We start from the raw sequence: 21,623 nt of genomic DNA on the forward strand, positions 1-21,623 counted from the left end.
GTGTGGAATTTAGGTGGGATAAGCAAGGCCTATTCCGAGGAGGGGAAGGAGACCCTCTTCGCCTTGGGGTGGGCTGGCACCAGCAAGTGGGTGCCAGTTGCCCCAGGGTCTCAAGGGACCTCCATCTAAGGAGTCCACTTTTGACTCCTAGAAGCTGTGGGGTAAGAACTTGAAGAGAGTTAAATAATTGACGGTGGCAATCTTGAAGGGTTCGTAGTTGGAGGGTGGGGGTAGGAAGGCCGAGGGATCACCCTGGGGTTTAAGACGGGAAACCCAGGTAGGGAAATGGGGGTTGAAAATGGGGACCAGCAGGCCTTGATCTGAAGGTGTCAGGCATCAGAGACCAGGGGACTGTGGTCAGGCATTTGCTGTTCATGCCCGTCTTCGGGTGGCACTCTTCCCTGTAAGATCTGAAGGCATTTCTGAAAATGCACGCCTATCCTCGAGGCCTAAGGTTTCTCTGGCTGGGGCTGCCTTCCTCAGAGTTGAACTCCTGTGGCTCAGGATCTCCGGTGGGTGAGGAGGAAACACTTTTCCCATGTCTAGGTATTTCCCCTCTTTATTAACTGGCAACCCTACTCTGTAGAAAGGTGACACCCTGACATGCAGGACAGGGCTAAGCTGGGTTGCATGAGGTGAGCGGGATAGCAACCAGGATAGAGGAAGTAAGCAGAACCCAGCACTGGTAGCTGATACTTGTAACCCTAGCTCCTTGGGAGGCTGAGATCTAGAGGACTGCAATTGAAAGTCAGTCCTTTAGCTTCCAGAAAGGACTCCATCCTCATTAGCCAGCAAGATGTCAGACTGGAGAAGTAGCTCAGGTGGCAGAGCACCATGCATGAGCAACATGAGACAGAGGAGGGGGGAATGGCCAGTGGAAAGATACCCCCCCTCCCCAAATCTAGACCAGCAGAACCCCAAAGCACATTTCTCATTCCAGCTTCCCCCCACCCCTGCAGGTCTGGCCTCGCAGACTACAAATCTCAGTTTCTTATCTCTTCTAAAGTGGATGCCAGTCACGGCTGTGGCACATCTGGGGTTACTGGAGAGGAGAGGGTACTCTTCAACTCCTTCCAGACTAAGCATCCCCTCCACAAATTCTAGGAAGGACTCTCTGAATCCCCATTAAGAGGGAGGGAGGGAGGGGGACTTCTGCCCCTCCCCACACCCCCTCTTTCTTCCATTCTTCCCCACACTCCCCAATCACTTGTGAGGGTGGTGTGGGGTCTGCAAGACAGCATGGATTGGGGGAGGGCATTTCAGTCCTCAAGTTTTCCCTGGAAGAGGAAAGAGGGACTCAAATGTGTGCAGAGAGCAGCCTGTCCTTCTGCCATAGTGCTGAAGAAAGATTCTCCTCTGGAGAGAGGGAAAGAGGGATGGGGAAGGAAGCAGGGGAGAGGGAGAGAGAGAAAGAGAGAGGGGGAAGGAAGAGGGGGGTAGGGGAGAGGGAGAGAGAGGAAGAGAGAGGGGGAAGAGGGGAATGGGGGAGAGGGAGAGAGGGAAAGAGAGAGGGGAAGGAAGAGGGGATGGGGGAGAGAGCGCGCGCACTAGGGTGCGTGGGAAGGGGGCAGGGGTGTCTAGAACCCCATATACCTTTTCCAAATACGATCTGAAGACAGAAGAAGGGTGAGAGCATGGCGGGAGGAGGGGTGGATATCTAACTAACCCAGGACTCCCGGGTCCTGGGGCCCAGCAGACCTGGGGGGAGGGCTGTGGCTCCCCCGTCCGTCCCCCCCTCAGTGGGGAGGGCTGCGGTGTGTCCCCCCCACACCCCGGGGTGGCCCCGCTCGCCGGGCACCAGTTTCCCGCGCGGGCTTCCACGAGTTCTTTCCTCTGCTTCTGGGATCGGGTTGGCGTCCTCGCCCTCCTCTCCCCCTCCTCCCCTCCCTCCTCCGCCCACGGGGCGTGGGGTGAGCCCGCGAGGGCGGGGTCCGGGCCGCCCCCCCCCCTCCTTCTCTGGAAGGGCGGAAACCGCCCGGGCCGGCGCGCTGGCGGGAGAACCTGAGTTTGAACAAGGCGAAGTCTGTGCGGCCCCGGAGGGCGGGCGAGGGAGGGCCGGGGAGGGGGGAGGCGGGCGGGCGGGCCGGCGGGCCGGGGCGGATCCCCCGGGCGGCGCCGACCGCCCCGCCGACCCACCGCGCGTCCCGCAGGCGGGGAGCCCCGCACGGCCGCGCCCGGGGCGGCGGGCGATGATCACCTAGGAGGCTGGCGCGAGCGGCGGCGGAGCCGGGCCCGGGCGACAGGCGGCGGCCATGGAGCGGGAACCGGGGTCGTCCGAGGAATCGTCGGGATCCCCGGGGAAGCGACGGAGGCGACGCCGGAGACGCCGCCGCCGCCGGCGCTGGGACGGGAGGACGCGCACGGTGCGCTCCAACCTGCTGCCGCCCACGGCGATGGCGCCGCCGCCGCCGCCGCCGGGGCCGGGCGCGGAGGACGCGGGCCGGGGCGAGCGGCGGCGCCGGCGGGGGTGCGCGCAGCACCTGGCGGACAATCGGCTCAACACCACCAAGTACACGCTGCTGTCCTTCCTGCCCAAGAACCTCTTCGAGCAGTTCCACCGCCTGGCCAACGTCTACTTCGTCTTCATCGCGCTGCTCAACTTCGTGCCGGCGGTGAACGCTTTCCAGCCGGGCTTGGCTCTGGCGCCGGTCCTCTTCATCCTGGCGGTCACCGCCATCAAGGACCTGTGGGAGGACTACAGCCGCCACCGCTCCGACCACGAGATCAACCACCTTGGCTGCCTGGTCTTCAGCAGGTGAGCCCCGGGGTGGGGCGCGCCAGGCTTCCCAGGACGCGCGCGCCCCTGCCTGGCTCCTCTCCATCCATCTGTCCCATCGCGCGCACGCCCGAGGCTGGGTGTCCCCCCCCCCCAAACTCCCAGGCACCCAGGACGACAAGGGAGCCCCTGACTTCCCCAGGCTTCTCCCTTCCAGAGATCCATCCCTGGATGCCACCTCTAGGCCCTTGTCTTGGTCCTTGGCCCACCAGGCCCTGGTGTGTAACAAATCAAGGCATGGTTGGCTCACATCGGTCATCCTAGCCATTCCGGAGGCTGAGATCTGAGGATCGCTGTTCAGAGCCAGCCAGCCCGGGCTCTTAATTCCAGTGAGCCACCAGAAAACTGGAAGTGGAGTTGTGGCTCAAAGTGGTAGAGCGCTAGCCTTGAGAAAACAGCCCCGGGGGTAGCGGCCTAGGCCCTGGGTTTAAGCTCCAGAATCAACGTGAAAGAAAGAAATAGGCGAAAATGGATCTGGATCTTAATTAAGGTAAAGCTGTTTGGAGACAGTAGAGAAAATTGTCCTGAAGTTGGGCCTAGCGCGGAGCAGGCTAGGTTGACAGGGGCAGGGATCACAACAGGCATGCATGCTCCCGTGGAGGTGGTAGGGCTGTCTCCTTGTCTTCCTAGGAACTTAACTTCTTGATGGAAAGAGACTGAGTCCTAGAGATTGTTCTTTCAAGTCGAGGTCTCCTGCACGTGGGACCTAGTCTGAGTCTGTCTGGATGACAAAGCTGCATCTTTCCCTGCCCAGCCTCTCACCAAGCCACCCACAAGGACCCAACATTGAGCCACATTGAGCCACAGTGTCACTTTTAGTTTTTTGGGTGATTAATGAGAGATAAGAGTCTCAATGGCCTTTCCTGCCCAGGCTGGCTTTAAACCACAATCCTCAGATCTCCGCCGCCTGAGTAGCTAGGGTGACAGGTGTGACACCAGTGTCTGGCTCATGTATTCTACTTTCTAATATCACAGAGCCTACAACTCCTAGAGCCTCTTTTGCAGAAATACTTAGGCTTCAGAAAATAGTTCCATTTATCCTTTTTTTTTTAATATATGCCACTTCTGTGGCTTGAACTCACAGCTTCAGGTTCTCCCTTGTTTTTTTTCCATTAAGGTTGGTGCCCCTACCACTTGAGCCACAGCTTTACTTCCCACTTTTTTGCTGGGTTATTGGAGATGAGCGTCTCTTAGACTTTCCTGCCTGAGGCTGGCTTCCCAACCCTGTCTTTTCAGATCTGAGCTTCTTGAGAAGCTGGGATTACAGGTGTGGGCCCCCCAGCCTCACTGATGTAATGCTGCTGCTTCTTTGCTGATTTGACCCTTCCAGCAAGAATTACCCCACCTTTAGGCTGAGATCTTGACTTTGCAATGCCTGGTGGGATTGTGAAAGTTTTCCGTGGACCACCCCTGTGTAAATGCACCACTGGTTCCAGTACATCCTTTACTTGAGGCTGATCCTGTGTGATTTTCTGTGCTTTCAGAAGTTTCCAAGTTCTTCCCTGGTCCCAAGCAAATCCCTCAAGAACTTTCTGTGGGTGAGGAGAAGGGGGAGAGGAGTCCCTGGGTGTGTCTGGTAGGTGAGATGCCTAAGTGTAAAGAAAGCTTGCCCTGGGCATTTCAGCTTCTTCTGTGAGTGGTCATCTCCCAAGAAACTTGGGAGTTCTCCTTCCCTTTTCGCTTCCTCAGGGAGGGGAGTCAGCCTGATGGCCATTTCTGTCATTATTCCCATGGCTGAAAGATCAGATGTTTCTGGTCCTAGAAACTCTGAGATGGAAGGAAGAGAAGAGGCAAGGGTTCCAGCCAGGGCCTACTGTGGGCTGAGACCCTGGACAAGGGACCCTAGCCCAGGGTGCAGGTTGATTGTCCAGAGAGATGGAGAGCCATGGGAAGATGGAGTAGGAAGGGGTAGAAGGGAGGTTCAGTGAACAGGAAAAGGTCAGGTGGACACTGACAGGACTGGGGTACTGAGACCAGGGATGGGTTACGGAGTGCAAAAGGTAAGAGGTACTGCAGGAAGCCCAGGGTTATGGGAAGCTGGCACATCAAGCTATAGTCTGTTCAGTGTGTCTGGTTTACACAGCAAATTTGGGGTGTGCCTCCAGGCTTTAGCTTCTGGGCAAAGGAAGTGTCAGAATGTTATAACTTGGTACTGGGCCTCCCTTCCTCCCTTCTCCCCTCATTCCTTGCAGTTCTTGTCAGGAATGTGACTTCTTTCAGCACAGCCTGGAAGTTGGAAAAGCAATCTACCTGCTTGTGGCTCCAGCCCCATGGGAAGAGCCACCAACCCAGTGGGGTGAGGTTGGGAGTGAGGATTCTTTCCTCTAATTCTTTCCATCTCTCTCCCAGAGACAGATAGGCACAGATGTGGTGGCAAGAGAAGGTTCTTCCTTAGGGTCCTGGTGGAATCTTTCAGAGCATGCCTGCCCACTCTAGAGCAAACTTTAGAAACAGTCAAGGTTAAGCTGATCAAACCATTTAGGGAGATAATGATAAAGCTCTTCTGAGGCTAAACAGCATGACCCCTGCAGCTCAATGAATGGTCCCTCTTATCTCTAGGCTTTTCAGAGCTGGGTGGAAAGCCCTCTTCACCCAGCAAGGCACCAGATGGTTGTAAGGGCAAGGCATATTGCTTTGACCCAGTGTCCTTACTTCATATGTATCTATATCTATACCTATATGTACCAATGTCTGTATTTGCCAGTCCCGGGGTTTAAACTCATGACCTGGGTGCTGTCCCTGACCTTTTGTGCTCAAGGTTAGTGTTCTGCCACTTGAGCTACAACTCCATTTCTGGCTTTTGGGGGCTTTATCAGAGAAGAATTTCACCAACTTTTCTGTCTGAGCTGGCTTCAAGCTTCAACCCTGAGTTCTCAGCCTCCTGAGTAGCTGGGATAATAGGCTTCCAAGTACCTGACCCAAATGTATTCTTAACCGATGTTTCCCAGCCTGTGTGTTGAGTAGTCATTCTGTGTGACATAACCTGAGCTGGCCTTTCTCTCAATCTGTTTGCGTCTGAGCAAAACCTCCAGTGGAAGTGGAGGGGTAGTGTGTTTCCGTCATCTACTGGGAGACGCCAGCGGCTTTTGAGATGCTCCAGGCTGATTCTGGAATCACGTTAATTTTCTGTCTTCCATTTCCTCCTTGGTCCACACTTTATCTTCTCAGTTTTGCAGATTGTCTGGGCAGCTTGTATTTTATTTCTTCCTGGATTGTTTCTAAAGACCCTGGGAACCTGAGGTGATATTTTTACTTAACTAAAGTCTCCTTTTCTCTTTTGCTCAGAGATTTTGTTTTTCTTGCCTCCCCTTGGCTTCTCAATTGTCTTTCCCCCCTCCTTTTCCTGGTGAGCCTACAGGCCTCTTCCTCTCTAGAGTTTTTAGACCTTGGAGGGCAGAGTCCTTCCTCCCTTCCCCTCCCCTCTTATTGCAGCTAGAAGCTGGCAATGAAAGCCCAGCATCCCCCCACCCACTTTACCCCTACCCTAAGCCCAGAACCTTCTTTTTGGTCATTCGGAGTAAAAGATTTGCAAAAGCAAACACCAATTATATTTAAAGTAAAAGATTTGGAGCAAAAGAGATGACTTTCCATTAAGTCTTAAAAGCTAGAATGTTCCACATTAAATGTTCTTCTTTGTCTTTTTATTTAGGCCCTGCCACATAGCTTAGGATAGGCCTTGTGTTATTTATGTCCTTAGACTTTGTAATTTGTATCACACTTAGTCCTGCTTAATACAGTAATATCCACATTGTTCTTCTGGCTAAAAGGGCTTTGATAAATCAGTTAATAAAAGATGCTTTGGGTGAGACTGGGTGGTGGTGTTTTTAAACAATATGTGTTTATGTTTTTGAAATTAAGAAAACAGACCAACACTAACCGTGCCTCCAGCCTAGGGAAAAGTTTTCATCCCTTTTGCCTTTTATTTTTCCTTTAACTTTCCCTCCCCTGTTCTCCCTTCCTCTTCCCTTCCTTCCTTCTTTCTTCCTTCCCTCCATCCTATTTGATTTTTGAGGGTAGCCTTGAACTTGTAGTCTCCTACTTCACTCTCCCCAATGCTGGGATTATCCATATGTACCTCTATGTCCTGTGGTCATGTTACTTTTTAAATAAAAGTTTTTTCAATTGTAAGGTTAGATTAGTGATTTGAGATATTTTTTGTTAAGATAAATATTTCCATCTATAAAGTCCCATTTGAACTGCTTTAGCTTGTCTCTTCAGTTTGGGGGTGTTTTGCTTTTATTTTTAACCATTTCAAATTTTATTCATTTCTAATTTCCCTTATGATTTCCTCTTTGATTACACAGGAGTGTGTTTTTTTAAATTTCTGTTTATTCACTTATGAATTTTCCAGACTTCTTTCTGTTGCAGAATTCTACTTTCAGTTCACTGCCATGTGAAAAATATATTTTGTAGTTATCCCCCCTTTTGATTTATGGAAAAGTAATGTAAAAGTTGGTCCTGAAGAATAATCCATAGGTACTTTGGAAAATACGTATATTTTGTTGTGTGAAGTGTTTTGATTGTTTGTTTTGTTTTATAGCTGATTTTACTTAAAAGCAGATATAGTTAATCCTTTTCATGGTTACTGTCTGATTGGTGTCTCTTTTCAAAACCCTTTATTGTGTGTGTGTGTGTGTGTGTGTGTGTGTGTGTATTTGTGCGCGCGTGTGCATGTGTATTATTTGTTTTTCATTGATTTATTTTGTACTGAGGTGGGTTTGAATTCAGGATCTCACTCTCTGCTCTGACTTGGATGTTGGAATCCGGCATGTTTAGTGTGTGTGTTGGGAGGGGTGGGAAGGAGGCAATATCTATCGGAGTTTTCCAGCTCTACATTTTGAAGATGCTTTGAGATTAGGTTGCTATCTTGTTTCTCATGGAAGTATTGCCCAGTAAAGTCAAGATCTTATTCTGCAAGATTCTTGCAGTGGCATATTCCAGTGACTGCTTACTTTTACTCCTGTCCCTTCTGTGGCTAATAATCCGCATTCTTAGAACAGCTGCCTTTTTTCTTCCTTGTTTATTTACTTGACTATTTATGTCAGAGCAGACACATGGAAATTTATTTCCTTCTGTGGGATATAATTGAGTGATATTGTCATGTATTTTATCCACTTTTTTTCTGCCTGTGGGGGCTTCCTCAGTTTAGCTAGCCTGTACTCTTTTTTTCTTGTTCTTTTGGTCAATGCTGGGTCTTGAACTTAGAGCCTGGGTGCTATCCCTGAGCCTGTTTGTACTCAAGGCTAGCACCCCACCACTTGAAGCCACAGTGCCACTTTTTTTCTATTGTGGGGTTTGAACTCAGGGTCTGGACACTGTCCCTGAACTTTTCTGCCCCCAGCTAGCACTCTGCCACTTTGAACCACAGCACCACTTCTGGTTTTCTAATGGTTAATCAGAGGAAAGAATCTCATGGACATTCCTGTCTGGGTTGGCTTCAAACTGCAATATTCAGATCTCAGCTTCCCAAGTAGTTCAACTGACAGGCATGAGCCACTAGTGCCCGGCTCTGTCTTGGCACTTTCAATGCAATTCTGTGGCCATTCACTGTGATGGCCACTACCAGAACATATGATGTCCTTGTCATTCTGGGGACTGTCCCATCATCCCACAGGCCCGTCAGATGTTAACCCACACATCTGGATTCCTTGACAGGGCACACTGAAAAGAAGCTGTGTGCCCAGCAGGCTCCTGCCCTTGGCTCCCTGGCCCAGCTTCTTCCTGCCTTCTTCCGGCCACAGCTGCCCACTCTGCTTTGCAATACAAGACGTGCCTTGCTATATAGAGAGGAGTGTAAGGACTTACAGGAAAAAAAAATGGAGAATACTATTTTGAATTTTACTGTTTTTAGAATTTCTTCGCTTGGCTTTCCATGTTTACTCGTTTGTCCAAATTTTTTTTTGTTTTTCTGGAGCAGTGTGTGTGTGTGTGTGTGTGTGTGTGTGTGTGTGTGTGTGTGTGTGTTACTCTGGCTGTATCCTCTGGTTTATTTTCCCATCATGGTGACCGACTGTATTTTGGAATGTCTTGGCTTGTTTTAAGCTAACCAGAGACAGTTAAAATCCCCTCCATGAAATGAAAACCTGACCATGCAGGCAGATCCTAAGCAAGCTACTTCTCTCTTCAGTCCTCATTTAAATAAAAGGCAGGGTATTAAATCAGGACACATCAATAACCTGGGTGTGCTAAGTGGGGTGAAGGGGGGTTCGTGATAAGATATACCATAGGAGTGGAAAGGTGGTCTGATTTGTGGCTCTTATCCTGATCACAGCCATAATTGTGATAGTTATGACTTTAGTCACAGGCCAGTGCCGGTGGCTCACGCTTATAATCCTCGCTACTCAGAAGGCTGAGATCTGAGGATAACGGTTCAAAGCCAACCTAGGAAAGAAAGTGTGTGAGACTCTTACCTCCAATTAAACCACCAAAAAAGCAGGAAATGGAGGAGTGGCTTAGGTGATAGAGCATTAGCCTTGAGCACAAAAGTTCAGTGACGATGCCTGAGTTGAAGCCTCAGGACTGGCACCAAAGAATAAAAATAAATAAATAAATAAAAATAAGAATAGTAAAAGATCTTACTAGTAAAAGCCTTGTGGAAATGGTGAAATTAAGTCATTATTTGCTTAATCATAATGAAGGCAACATGTTGTGTGATTAAATGGTTTACAGAAAGGCTTTTGTTTTTGAAGGGTGGGTCTGTTTTAAAAATACAACTTGAATTTAATTCACTGGACCTGTTTAATGAAATCTTGGAAATTGTCCTTTTTGCTGATCAGCAAGAAGAAAACTTAAAGCCCTAAAAGAAGTCTCTGGTTTTCTAAACCTAGGCTAACACCAGGGGACGTTAGTCTAGGTGGTGCAGTAGGAATCCCTCCTTCAAAGCTGGGCATTGGTGTCTTCTGGCTTACTCAAGAGGCTGAGATCTACAGGTTTGCTACTCCTGACAGCTCATCAAAAAGATGTGAGACTCTTATCTCCAACTAACCAGCAAAAGGCTGGACTGGAGGCATGGCTCAAGGGGTAGAACACCAGTTGTGAGCAAGAAAGGTCAAGTGAGTTTGAGGCTCTGAATACATGACCCAGTACGAGCACATACAGAAAAGAGAATAACCTCTCAAAGGTGCCTGAGTGATTTCTCTGCAGACCTGTGGCTTAATAGTAGGGAATTGCCCCGTCCACCATAGACTGCTGTATTTGTCCTCTGGCATCAGGCTTATGGCCTGTAGGACCTAAAGGCTCTGGCTGGGAACAGGCAGGAGGACATACAGCCTCTGACAGCTCTGCTGAGCATGTAAGAGCTCCCCTCCCCAGCCTGGTCTGCTTTTCCCCTAGTAAGTAGAGCTCCACCACCAGAGCCACAGCTTTCCTTCCAGTTCTTGCTGGTTAAGTGGAGATAATAGTTTCCCCTATTTATAACTGGGCTTCTTTTTTAACTTTTTGCCTATCCTAGGGCTTGAACTCTGAGTCTGGGCTCTGTCCTTGAGCTGCTTTTTGCTCAAGACTAGTGCTCTACCACTGCCAGCAGTATCTGTGTAGTTCATAGAAGTCTCATGGACTTTGCTGCCAGCTTTGGTTTTGAACCATGATCCTCAGATCTCAGCCTCCTGAACAGCCAGGATTATAAGGCCTGAACCACCAGCAACCCAGCATTAAAACAAAAAAACAAAACAAACAAACAAAGGAAAACCATGTTCCTCAGATCTCAGGTGCTTGGCTGTTTTGTATACCCCTAATAATATTTTAAAAATCATGTCATAGACTGCCACAGTTTGCTCCCACATTCTGTCCTTTGTCCCACTATGACCTTGGGGACTCTGCTCTGGGTAGTGATCTGTACAGAAATGTCAGTTAAGGAGCAAAGGGCTGAGGCATGCTGGTCACTTTGACTCCTCTGTGCTTGGCTACCGAAGGGATGATATTGGCTCTCTCTGTAGCCAATCATATTTGAGTGGCTTCCTCTGTAGCCAATCATATTTGAATGGCTTCCTCTGTAGCCAATCAGAGCTGAATGGTTCCCTTTGTAGCCAATCAGATCCCAGCAAGTTAGTCAAGCTGGCCCTATGAGCCACCACAGCCCTGACAGGACAGAAGGCACAGCTCTTCAGTTTGTCACTTAGCAGTTCAGTTCTTCTAAAGCTGAAATATGGGGCCTGGTGGAACATCCTAGGAGACTCTCCCTCTCTCCCTCTGCTGTCAACCTGAAGGGTGTGGTCACATCCTATTTATTTATTTATTTATTTTTGCTTGCCCTTTTCTCTCCTAGCTGGGTGGAGGTGATTAGACACAGCTGAGGCCTGACCTTCCTTGCTCCTTGCCAAGTTGGATATTCTCTTTTGATTCAGTGACAAAAATCTATTCTCGCTGTCTATCTTAGTCATCTCCATGTGTAATGGCTTAGGCAGTCTGCAGACTCAAAAGCCAGAAACATCTGAGAGGAAGAGACCATGTGACAGGAGGAGGCTGTCCTCATGTGTGTCTTTCTCTCTGCACAGACATCAGATTTTTTTGGGGGGGGAGGGGTGGGAGTTATGGGGCTTGAACTCAGGGCCTGGGTACTGTCTCCGAGCTCTTTTACTCAAGGCTAGTGCTCTACCATAGCGCCACTTCTGGTTTTCTAGTGGTTAATTGAAGGGAAGAGTCACATAGACTTTACTTGCCCAGCTGGGTTTGAACCGCAGTCCTCGGATCTTAGCCTTCTGAGTAGCTATTAGGGTTGTCAACCTCTGTCTCTTCAGGCACCAAAAAAACCAAAAGCAAACCAGATCAGGAGTAGTTTAAGGCATCTATTTCCAAAGCTAAAAGTTCTTCCAGTTTAAAAGCAACTAGGAAAACAGAAATTATTTCTAAAGGAAAAACAGTTTGAGTTATTTGATTCACTTTTGACTGTCTGGATAATGAATATCTTATTTTAAAATATGACATCATTAAAACTGATGTATTAAGACCATGATCGTAAGTTGGAAAAAATCTCTCTTAAAACCTCTCTCATTACCCTAAACAGGATCCTCAGTGTAGGAAGACCCATAAAATTTCCTTTTACGTGCATCATAATTTGTCTTGAGGTCAGTTTATGAGGCCTTCCTTTTGTGCTGGCTCTGTGCTATGGGGGAAAGGAAAACCCCCAAGACAAGACATCTTATCTCAATGTATTCTTTTTTATTCTCCTTCAAATGACAATGGTGGGATTCAATAATTAGCCCATCCTAATTAATGGCTATGTAATCAGAGAATTTGGGGAATGTATTTTTTTAAAAAGAACCTAATATATGTTTTGTGGTCTTATTTGTGTCTGACAATTTGGTTTTGTTACTTAAACTGCTTATCTGTTTGTCAGTCGTGGGACTTTGAACTCAGGCCTTAGACACTGCCCCTGAGCTTTTTTTGCTCAAGGCCAGCACTCTCACACTTTGAGCCACAGCGCCACTTCAGTTTTCTGGTGGTTTATCGGTGGTAGGAGTCTCAAGCTCTTTCTTGCCTGACCTGGCTTTGAACCTCAGTCCTCAGATCTCAGCCTCCTGAGTAGCTAGTTTTACAAGTATGAGGCACCAAACCCGCAAGATGCTTTGTTTGTGTGTGTGTGTGTGTTGCGTGGTTTGTGTGCTAATTCTGAATTGAGGTTTGGGGCACTACCATTGGAGCCACACCTCTACTTCTGGCTATTATTTTTTTTTTTCAGATTTTATCCTATTGTTGGGATGATGTATAGACAGTTACTTTGGACAGGTAGTGTTTACATTACTACTTAGAATCTTCTGGCTGTTTTTGATAGTTCACTGAAGAGTCTGATGGATTATTTTTCTCCTGGCTGGCTTTGAACTACGATTCTCAGATCTCAGCCTTCTGAGTAACTAGATTATCGGCCTGAATTAGTGGTGCCCAGCTCAGGTTTCTTTGTCAAATCAGACTCTTATAGGGTAGCCTTAGGACAGCACAAGGAGAGAAAGTTTCAAAGGGAACAGAATCATTAAAAGGCCAGGAAGAGATTAAGAGAGCTACCTGGGACAAGTAGATTGGGACTAGGAGAAACTGAAGGGAAGAAAAAAGTGGGGTAACGAGGACACTTCCTCCCCCATTTCACCCTTTTATCTGCAAGAAATAACTGAGACCCCCATGCTCCAGAAAACTGATCTGATAACGGACAGTGGTCTGGCCAGCAGGAGGCTTTGTGAGTATCATCATGGCATCCTGGGGACAATGTGAGAGGTTATCTCATGACTCAGAGCGAAATGCAATTTACAACGTGAGAGTCTTCTCTGGAATTTTCCATGTCATGGCTTTTGGACCACAGTTGATGTGGGTAATGGAAACCATTGAGAGTCAAGCATAGGTGGAGAATGGAGCATCATAGGACCGGGAGAGAGGCTGTGTTTGCCTGGGGGGATAGGAAGTGTTTGGTTCATAGCTAGGGTTCCAGGTGTGAGCTGCTGGCGCTTGGCTTCTGTTCCTGTCTTATAAAGACACTAGGCATTGGAGTAGGACCAGTGTATTCCAGTATAACCTCATTTTAATAAATCTAATCCGCAAAGACCCCATTTTCCAAAGAAAAAAATAGAAGAAGAAATAAAAAGATCCTATTTCCAAGTAAGGTCATATTCTGAGGTTCTAGATAGGCCTAGATTTTTTTTTTTATTTTGACAGGGATATACATACGGTTACTATGTGTGAATATTTGTGTATATATATTACATATAACTTGCACTTATGGCACTTGCAGATGTGTGTAGGAGGTTGTTTTTAAGGTTGTTTTATTTGGGTAAAATGCCAGTGGAGGTTGGATGGCCCGCTGTGTCTATGCTTTGTCTTTTATACCAGTTTACCTGGTTTAGTAGGGAGGTAGGCCGTGCCCCCAGTACCTCTAGCTCTAAGTGCAGAGTTGCCACACCTGGCCCTGCACCTGGCCCCGCACCTGGCCCCGCACCTGGCCCATACTGGAAGCATGTGGGCATCCATAGAGACTCGGTTCATGAAGACTGTCGTTGCTTGCCAAGTTATTTCGAGGATATTGCTAAATTGGCCCCAGTTGTTTAAACTCATTAAAAAAAAGTTTTCTTCAAGCCCACGGGGTTTGTAGTTTTATAGAATTCCCCAATGAGTCTTCATGCTAGGAATTCCCCCTCTTAACAGCCGCCCCTGGGAAAATATGTCCTCCCTACCTTTCCCTTCTGTCCCTCCCACTTCTCATCCATCCTTTCTTCCCTCCCCTATTCCTTCCTCTTTATTTTATTTTATTTATTTATTTTTGCCAGTACTGGGAACCCAGGGCCCTGAGCTTTCACTTAGCATTTTTGCTCAAGGCTAGTACGCTATAATTTGAACCATGGTTCCACTTCTGGCTTCCTCTCCCCCCCCCCGCCCCCACTGCCATGGCCAGTTCTTTGGAGATAAGAGTCTCATAGACTTTCCTGCCCAAGTTGACTTTGAATTGTGATCCTCAGATCTCGGGCTCTTGAGTAGTTAGGATGACAGGCAAGAGCCACCAGTGCCTGGCTCCATTCAGCGTTATTTGGAGGGAGTATAAACACCCAGAATCCCTTAGGGGATCGCAGTCACCCAATCGTGTAAGGACAGTGTGGAGAGCCTTGTAAGGGCGGAAACTGAGACCTCAGAACCACACACAGCTTTGAAAGGTGAGGGATGTGGCAGCACCTCCAGATGTCCAGATAGGGGGTTCAGCCTTGGCTAGGAGGGTGTTGGGAGGTTGAGGAGAAGCCAGTGGGAGTGGGTGACAACAGCCGGCAATGTGGTGTGCTTTTCTTTGTGGTATCATCTATCCCAAGAATCATTTTGCTTTTGAATAATGGAAACGAGGAGGGAAAAGCCTAGCATTTCTGGAGGAAATGAAAGGAGGAAAGGTTGGCTCCAGGAGCCGTTAGCTCAAGGAACTGCTGTCTTGCTTTCCTTTGAAAAAAAGTGAAATTATTGAATTACAAAATATCATATATTATATTGTGAAATATTATATTGTCAAGAGTTGGAACTAAATAAGTCAGATAAAGCAAAAGGGGGACTGTATTTCATTGTATTTCATGTAAAGCAAAAAATAGGAAGTTATTTCTCTCAAAATGACTAAGAAATAAAAGCAATCTTTTTGTTTAACATATGGAACTTTTTAAAATTGGTCCATAAACTTAACATCTCCCCTAAATTGGCCAACAAATAAGAGTAGTTTATTGTTTAAGCCAACACCTTTTCTTTTCTGCAGAAAAGCAGTTTTAGACAGAAAATGTGATTATTTAAAATGAGGTCAACAATTTTTTCAGAATTCCTTTGTATTTGTAGCTTTTCCTTCCTTCCTTCCTTCCTTCCTTTGCTCCTTCCTTCCTTCCCTCCCCTTCCTCCCTCCCTCCTTCCCTCTCTCTCTGTCTTTTTGGTTTTTCTTTTTCTTTCTCTGCTTTCTTTCCTTCTTTCACTCCTTCTTTCCTTCCTGTCACTTTCTCCTTCCCTTCCTCCCACCCTTCCCTCCTTTCCTCTCTCCCTTTTCTTTCTTTCTCTCTCTCCCTTTCTTCTCTCCTTTCTCTTCTCTCTTTCTTTGCCTTTTACAGTTCTGCAAGTTGAAGAACATCTGGGAATCAGCATTCCAGCTAATGTATTGAAGTTCCCATCTTTTCTCTCCCCCTCCCTCCCTACCCGTCTCTTTTTTTTTTTTTCCTGTGCTGGGGCTTGAACCCAGGGCATGCTTGGAAAATGCTCTGCCACCAAGCAACATCTTCTGCTTGCTTTCCATCATTTTTGTCCTGGGCAAGTAGAAAAGAGCTGGTGGGATGGCTGGAGGCAGGTAAGGACCAGAGGGTGTGTCCTTGAGATGCCCTCTGGTGGTGGTGGTGATGGTGGTGCCTGCACAGTGCCCCCTGGTGGTGGTACTGAATGACAGCAGAAACCAGCTCATCCTTAGATCTCCAGCTAGTGGAATTGAGAGTGCAGACTGCATTTTCCAGCAAACAAGACATAGAGGTTTTCCTGTCTTTTTAAAAAGTTTTCTCCCTAGTTTTCACCACAGGTTGGCATTTCAGCATCCTCCTGGGACAAACTACTCCATGCTATCTTGAAACAGCTGGAAATAGAACCTGGAGATTATTTGGAGCTGCAGGGCCTCCTCTTTTCAGTGAGAATTCCATATAGATAAAATGGCCTGCCTGTAGTCTCATCCTGGGATTCTACACGAGCTCGATTATTTAATGAGCATGCTTCTCTTCCTGGCTTTGTTTTCCTAGTGATGGAGAAGAGCTGTCAGCTGCCATGCAGTTGAACTTCGAACGGCCCAGTGGTTTGGGTAAACTTGCTAATGGGTAGAAGGCGGTCACGTGAATCAAGTTGGTTGACGCTGATGGCCACAGCACCCTTTTCCTTAGAAGGACATCTTGATGCCTCAACAGGAACCCCTCTATTCTGCCTACAAATTAGAGGGACGGTTCCAATTTGCAAGGTACATGCTACACACACACACACACACACACACACACACACACACACACACACTTATCCTTCATCATTGGTTGCAGATTCTTACCAATATCACAGTGCCATGTGGTAGGGTTGGCTTTCCCTTTATCTTTTGCTACCTGTCCTCAGCTTAAAAATTACAAAGAAATTCTTCTCTATTTTATTCATCCATCCATCCATCCATTCATTTATTGTGCTGGTACTGGGACTTGAACTCAGAGCCTGGGCTCTGTCCCTTAGTTATTTTGCTCAAGGATGGTGCTCTATCACTTGAGCCATAGCTCTACTTCTTATGATATATAATTGGAGATAAAAATGTCATGGACTTTCTTGTTTGGGCTGACTTAGAACCATAATCCTTGGATCTCAGCTACCTGAATAGTTAGGACTATAATTGTGAATCCCTGGTGGGTATACGGCGTCACTTTTTCTGTCCTTCTGCTTCATTGCTTCCCATGCGATTTGACTATTCTTATTTATTTCTTTGCACAGCATGTATTGTTTCTCTGATGGTTTTACCATTTATTTACTTTTAACCAAGGCTTGAACTCATGTCCTCAGTTTGCTTGGCTGATGCCCTACCACTTAAGCCACACCTCCAGACCTGCTTTTTGCAGGTTATTTTGGAGGGAGAGGTTCAGCCTCCTGAGTAGGTAAGATTACAAGTGGGAATCTGCAATGAGGCAATGGACCTTAAAGCCATTTGCTAAGTCAGGATGTAGATTTCTTGTTTCTTGTACTTGGAGTTTATTGAGCATTTTGAATTGGTGGCAGTAAGGTTTATTTTAAAAACACATTTGGATATTTTTCAGTAATTATTTCTTCAACTGTTTCTCTGTGGCCCACCCCATGGTTTCAAATTATAGATATATTAGACCAATAGCCGTCCTTTCCCTCAGGCTTGTTTCCCTCATGTTTTGTTGAAAATCTGTCTCATATAGGATAGTGCAGAATACTATGTGTTTACATTCAGTAGTTTTTCTTTCACAGTGGCTGATCCACTGTACCTCAGCTACTAGATTCCCCCCCCCCCCCGCCATGCTGGCACTTGAATTCAGGGCTCGGGCACTGTCCATGAGCCTCTTTGTGCTAAAGGCTAGCACTCTACCACTTGAGCCACAGTGCCACTTCTGGCTTTTTCTGAATAGTTTATTGGAGATAAGAGTCTCCTGGATTTTCCTTCCTGGGCTGGCTTTGAACCACAATCCTCACATCTCAGCCTCCTGAGTAAGATTACAGGCGTGAGCTACCAGCACCCAGCTTCCAGCTACTAGATTAAAAACAAACAAGCACAAACAACTCAGACATTGTAGTAATCAAATCTTCAAATCTGATCTGGACTTTTAATTTTTTTTCAAGTGTTCATTCCATGTCTCCTTAAATCTTCTCTAGCTTGTCTTATATCCTTATCTAATCATTTAATCCCCCATATCCTTTCTGAATCGCTTTCTAATGAATTGATTTTTATCCTAATTGATTGTGTTCCCTTGTAATTGTTGATTAGAGGTTTAACCTAGTACACTATATCTTAGAGAAAGCTGGTCATTTCTTTTTAAGTTCTCATAAAAGTTCTTGAGCTTGGTTTTAGGATACAAGTAACCTACTCATACACAGTTTGTTCTAAGGGAGATTTACTTTGCAATTTTCATAAATGGAACCAGAGCAGCCTTTAGTTAAGCGATGATTTCCCCCTCACAACCCAGGTATTAACTATTGATTTAGAGAGCTGCTTATTTCCTAGACTGGTGGACACGAGCTTTTGCAACTGGCTCTTTCTAGTTGGGAGAAATTTCCTTACCTCTGTGGGCAACACTGAGATTTTGAGGGGGGAAAAAAAAAAAACAGAACACAACTCCAGGGGCAGAAAGACTTAGGGTTGCATTTGTCTACAGATCTGTGCTACTTTATCAGGATCAAGAAGACATTGGTGGCTCACAGCTGCAATCCTAGCTTCTCAAGAGCCCTACTTCTAAGGGTAGTAGTTCAAAGCTTGCCAAAACAGGAAAGTCTAGAAAACTCGTATCTCTAGCCACCAAGAAGTTGGAAGTGAATTGGTGTGATTCAACTGATAGAGCTTGAGCAAAAAAAAAAAAATCTAAAGGACAGTGCCAAGGTCCTGAGTTCAAGCCCCAGTCTTGGTACTTAAAAAAAAGTGTTTCTTTTTTATTTGGTGGAGATGGATAAAACTTCCACTCTTATTTCCATCTTGGCGCAAAGTGGAAGTCTAGAATCATTTTCAACAGTGAAAATATGGTATGTGTGGCTTTTTTGGAAAAACTCCAAACAGAAATTAATAATAATATATGTGGCTGCTTTTTCATGGACCAAGGAGAAGAATATAGCAATGTTTCAAAATAGTATATTCCTGCGTGTTCAAAGAAACCACAACTCCAAACCACACATCTTTCATATACAAATAGCTTGTTTTAATTTAAACTGGAAAAAAATTGAGTATTATTTTCCCCCTCTGTTTAAAGCAGATTTGATCGTAGATAAATTCAAGGACTTTGATATCATGAGTACAAACATTCTCACTACCTCAGGAACAAATGTAAGTGTTCCTGGAAAAGACCAGTGGGTGTGTGGAAGCCAGTCCTTGTTATTTTCCCTCTGCTTTGAATGAAACAAGAAACTTATTTATTTTGATAGCAATGTTTCCTCAAAGAGATTATATGGCTACTATGGCCCAGAACACTCACACTCCATTACAAAGCAAAAACAAACAGCCTTCTGCCGGACCTGATAGCCAAGCTTCTCAAGAGAGAATGGATGCCCGGGTTCCTTTTACCTGACTTGTTTATTTTTAAGTGTGATTGATATCTTAATCTTCACTCCAGAAGAGTCAGAAACTAAGGAAACTGTTGAGAGACAGAAAAAAAAAACAGATACTTAAAATGAAAACCCAGCCTGGTGTTGGTGGCTCACACCTATCATCCTAGCTACTCAAGAGGCTGAGATCTGAGGATCATGGTTCAAAGCCAGCCCTGGTATGAATCACCCTGCGAACCCTCCACTGAACCACCAGAAAACTGGAAGTGGTGCTGTGACTCAAGGTGGTAAAGCACTAGCCTTGAATGAAAAAGCTCAGGGACAACACCCAGGCCTGAGCCACTGATGGCTTAGCCTTTAGCTTTTTCGCCCAAGGTTGGTATTCCATCTTGCTCAGAAGCCACCGCTCTACCTCTGCTGACTTTTTGCTGAATGATGATCTGAGTCTCATGGACTTTCCTGCCCAGGCTGCCTTTGAACCTCCATCTTCAGATCTCAGCCTTCTTGAGTAGCTAGGACGACAGGCATGAACCACTGGCAGGCATCTGGCTGAGCATCTGGGTTTGGTGGCAGCTTTTGCTTCAGAACCTAGCTAGCCCTTGCTTCCTGGTACTTCCCAGTGCTGTGCTTGCTCTGTTTTCAGACTGGAATATAAACATGTCTTGTTGATATTGTGCCTATTATGGAAAGGTATGAGAAAAATGCATAATTTAGATTTATAATCTGAATTTATATGGCTGTTGTTTTCTTTGGCTAGCTTCATCAGTGTGTACTTTTTAGCACGTGCAAGATAGCCTGTATAGCCAGGGCAGTGCTGTGCTTTCAAAGCAAACAACAGAGCCAGCACTGGTAGCTCACTTCTTAAACCCTAGCTATTCAGGAGACTGCCAGGTGAGGATAGCACTTTGAGGCCAGGCCCCACATAAGAATGTTCAGGGACAGCACCCCAGCCTCTAATGATGATGGACCGTTCTCCTGTGCTTCCCCACCCCCAGAACTCTTCTGTTTGTAGCAGCTGAATGATGCCATTGCCAGGATCTGAGATGGAGGGGGCAGAAATCTAGGAAGTCTGAATCCCAAGCTCTGAGACTTCCTGACAGCTGATGCTATGAGAAGCTTGGTGGGTTTCTTGCTTTGCCTCCCTGAGTCATGGGAAATGATCAGGAAAGGATAGGCAGAATTTTCAGCCATCTTCCCTTCAAACCAGTGACCCTGACATTGACCTGCGGGCGGGTTGGGCTAGCACCCGGGGCCTTGTGAATGCTAAGTACACACACTAGCCAGTAACCCTGACTTTTGAAACAAGGTTCCAAAATAAATGTCTGTTTCTTTTTGCCTCTGTTTTTGTTTTTTAAATAAAGGTGGATGGGGACTAAAGCTGGGCACTGGTGTCTGTAATTGTAGTTACTCAGGAGACTCTGATCTGAGGATTGTGGATTATGGTTCAAAACCAGCCCAGGCAGACACATCTGAAAGAGACTCTTATTTCCAACTAAACCCCCAAAAAGCTGGGAGTAGAGTTTTGGCTTACATGTAGAGCATCAGCCTTCACTAGAACTGAAGGGAAATGTGCAGGCTCGAAGTTCCAGCCTTAGTACTGGCATAAAAGAATTTTTAAAAAAACTCTTGAATGTTTCCTTCTTCCTCCATACTCTTTCTGTGGTGAAATTACTGGTAGTCAGGGCTGCAAGGTTTTCATGTGCTGAGAAAATGTCCTTGCATTGCTTTCAGGAGGGGATCAAATGTCTTAGAACGGCTTTTGTTGTAGTACGGGATGCACACCCAGGAAGACATTTACTTTTCTGTAGTTGATAATAATCATGTGTAGCCATTTTCAGCATCTTCAGCTGTTTGTAAGAATGAAGGAAAGTAGCTTAGAAAAAATTATTCCAAATTAATAGCAGACATGGCTCCTATCCTTGATTCTAAATACTGTTCTTCCTAATATCTGGTTGTGGGAAATCTTCCCCTCCTTCTTTCCTTTCCTCTCGCTCTTCCTTCCCTCCATCCCTCAGCCCTTTCTTCTTTCCTTCTATCTCTTCCTCACTTTTCACTTCCTGCCCTCCTTTATTATTTCCTTCGCGCCCTCTTCCCTCCCTTTCTCCTTTCTTCTCTCCTTTCTTCCTCTCCTCCTTACTTTTGTTCCTCCCTTCCCTCCTTTCTTTTCTATTCTTTGTTTTCCAGAAGTAAAAATGGTTATCACGAAGCAAATGCTTACACGTTCAATAACCCTTAGATTTAAGTGAGTTCGGGAAGGATTTTTTTTTTCCTGAGGATCCGGCATTCTGTCCTCTCTTTGTATCCATTACAAATTGGTTCCAAGACCTCATTTCTCATATTCACTGACACTAAACTCTGATCCATTCCACTACATAAAACGGCATGATTCATCTCACAGATTTTCCTGCCCAGGCTGGTATGGAAGCACGATCTTCAGAGCTCAGTGTCCTGAGATGCTAAGGATTACAAATGGAATTGTTAGTGCCACAGCACCACTTCTGGAGATAACAGCCTTTCCATCCCAGGATGTCTTCATCAGACCTTGATCTCAGCCTCGGATTGGTTGGAATGATAGGTGTGAGGCACCAACAACCAGGTTGGCAGTTTTTAAAGAGCCTAGCACTGGGTTCTTGCCATC

General features: G+C 46.3%; 1 protein-coding gene across 1 annotated transcript in view; it reads left to right on the top strand.

Annotated features, from left to right (window-relative positions):
- Positions 1 to 49: 49 nt before the first annotated feature.
- Atp10a (ATPase phospholipid transporting 10A (putative)) overlaps positions 50 to 21,623 on the top strand; it is a 67,721-nt gene continuing 46,147 nt past the window's right edge. The window contains exons 1-2 of the mRNA XM_090321337.1: positions 50 to 161; positions 2,151 to 2,755. Of these exons, the coding sequence (XP_090177463.1) occupies positions 2,253 to 2,755 (503 nt within the window). The 5' untranslated portion in view covers positions 50 to 161; positions 2,151 to 2,252. The remainder of the gene's footprint in view (positions 162 to 2,150; positions 2,756 to 21,623) is intronic.

This window comes from Megascapheus bottae, chromosome 30 (genome assembly GCF_031878675.1).
Source record: "Megascapheus bottae isolate mThoBot1 chromosome 30, mThoBot2.hap1, whole genome shotgun sequence".
NCBI classification, from domain to species: domain Eukaryota; kingdom Metazoa; phylum Chordata; class Mammalia; order Rodentia; family Geomyidae; genus Megascapheus; species Megascapheus bottae.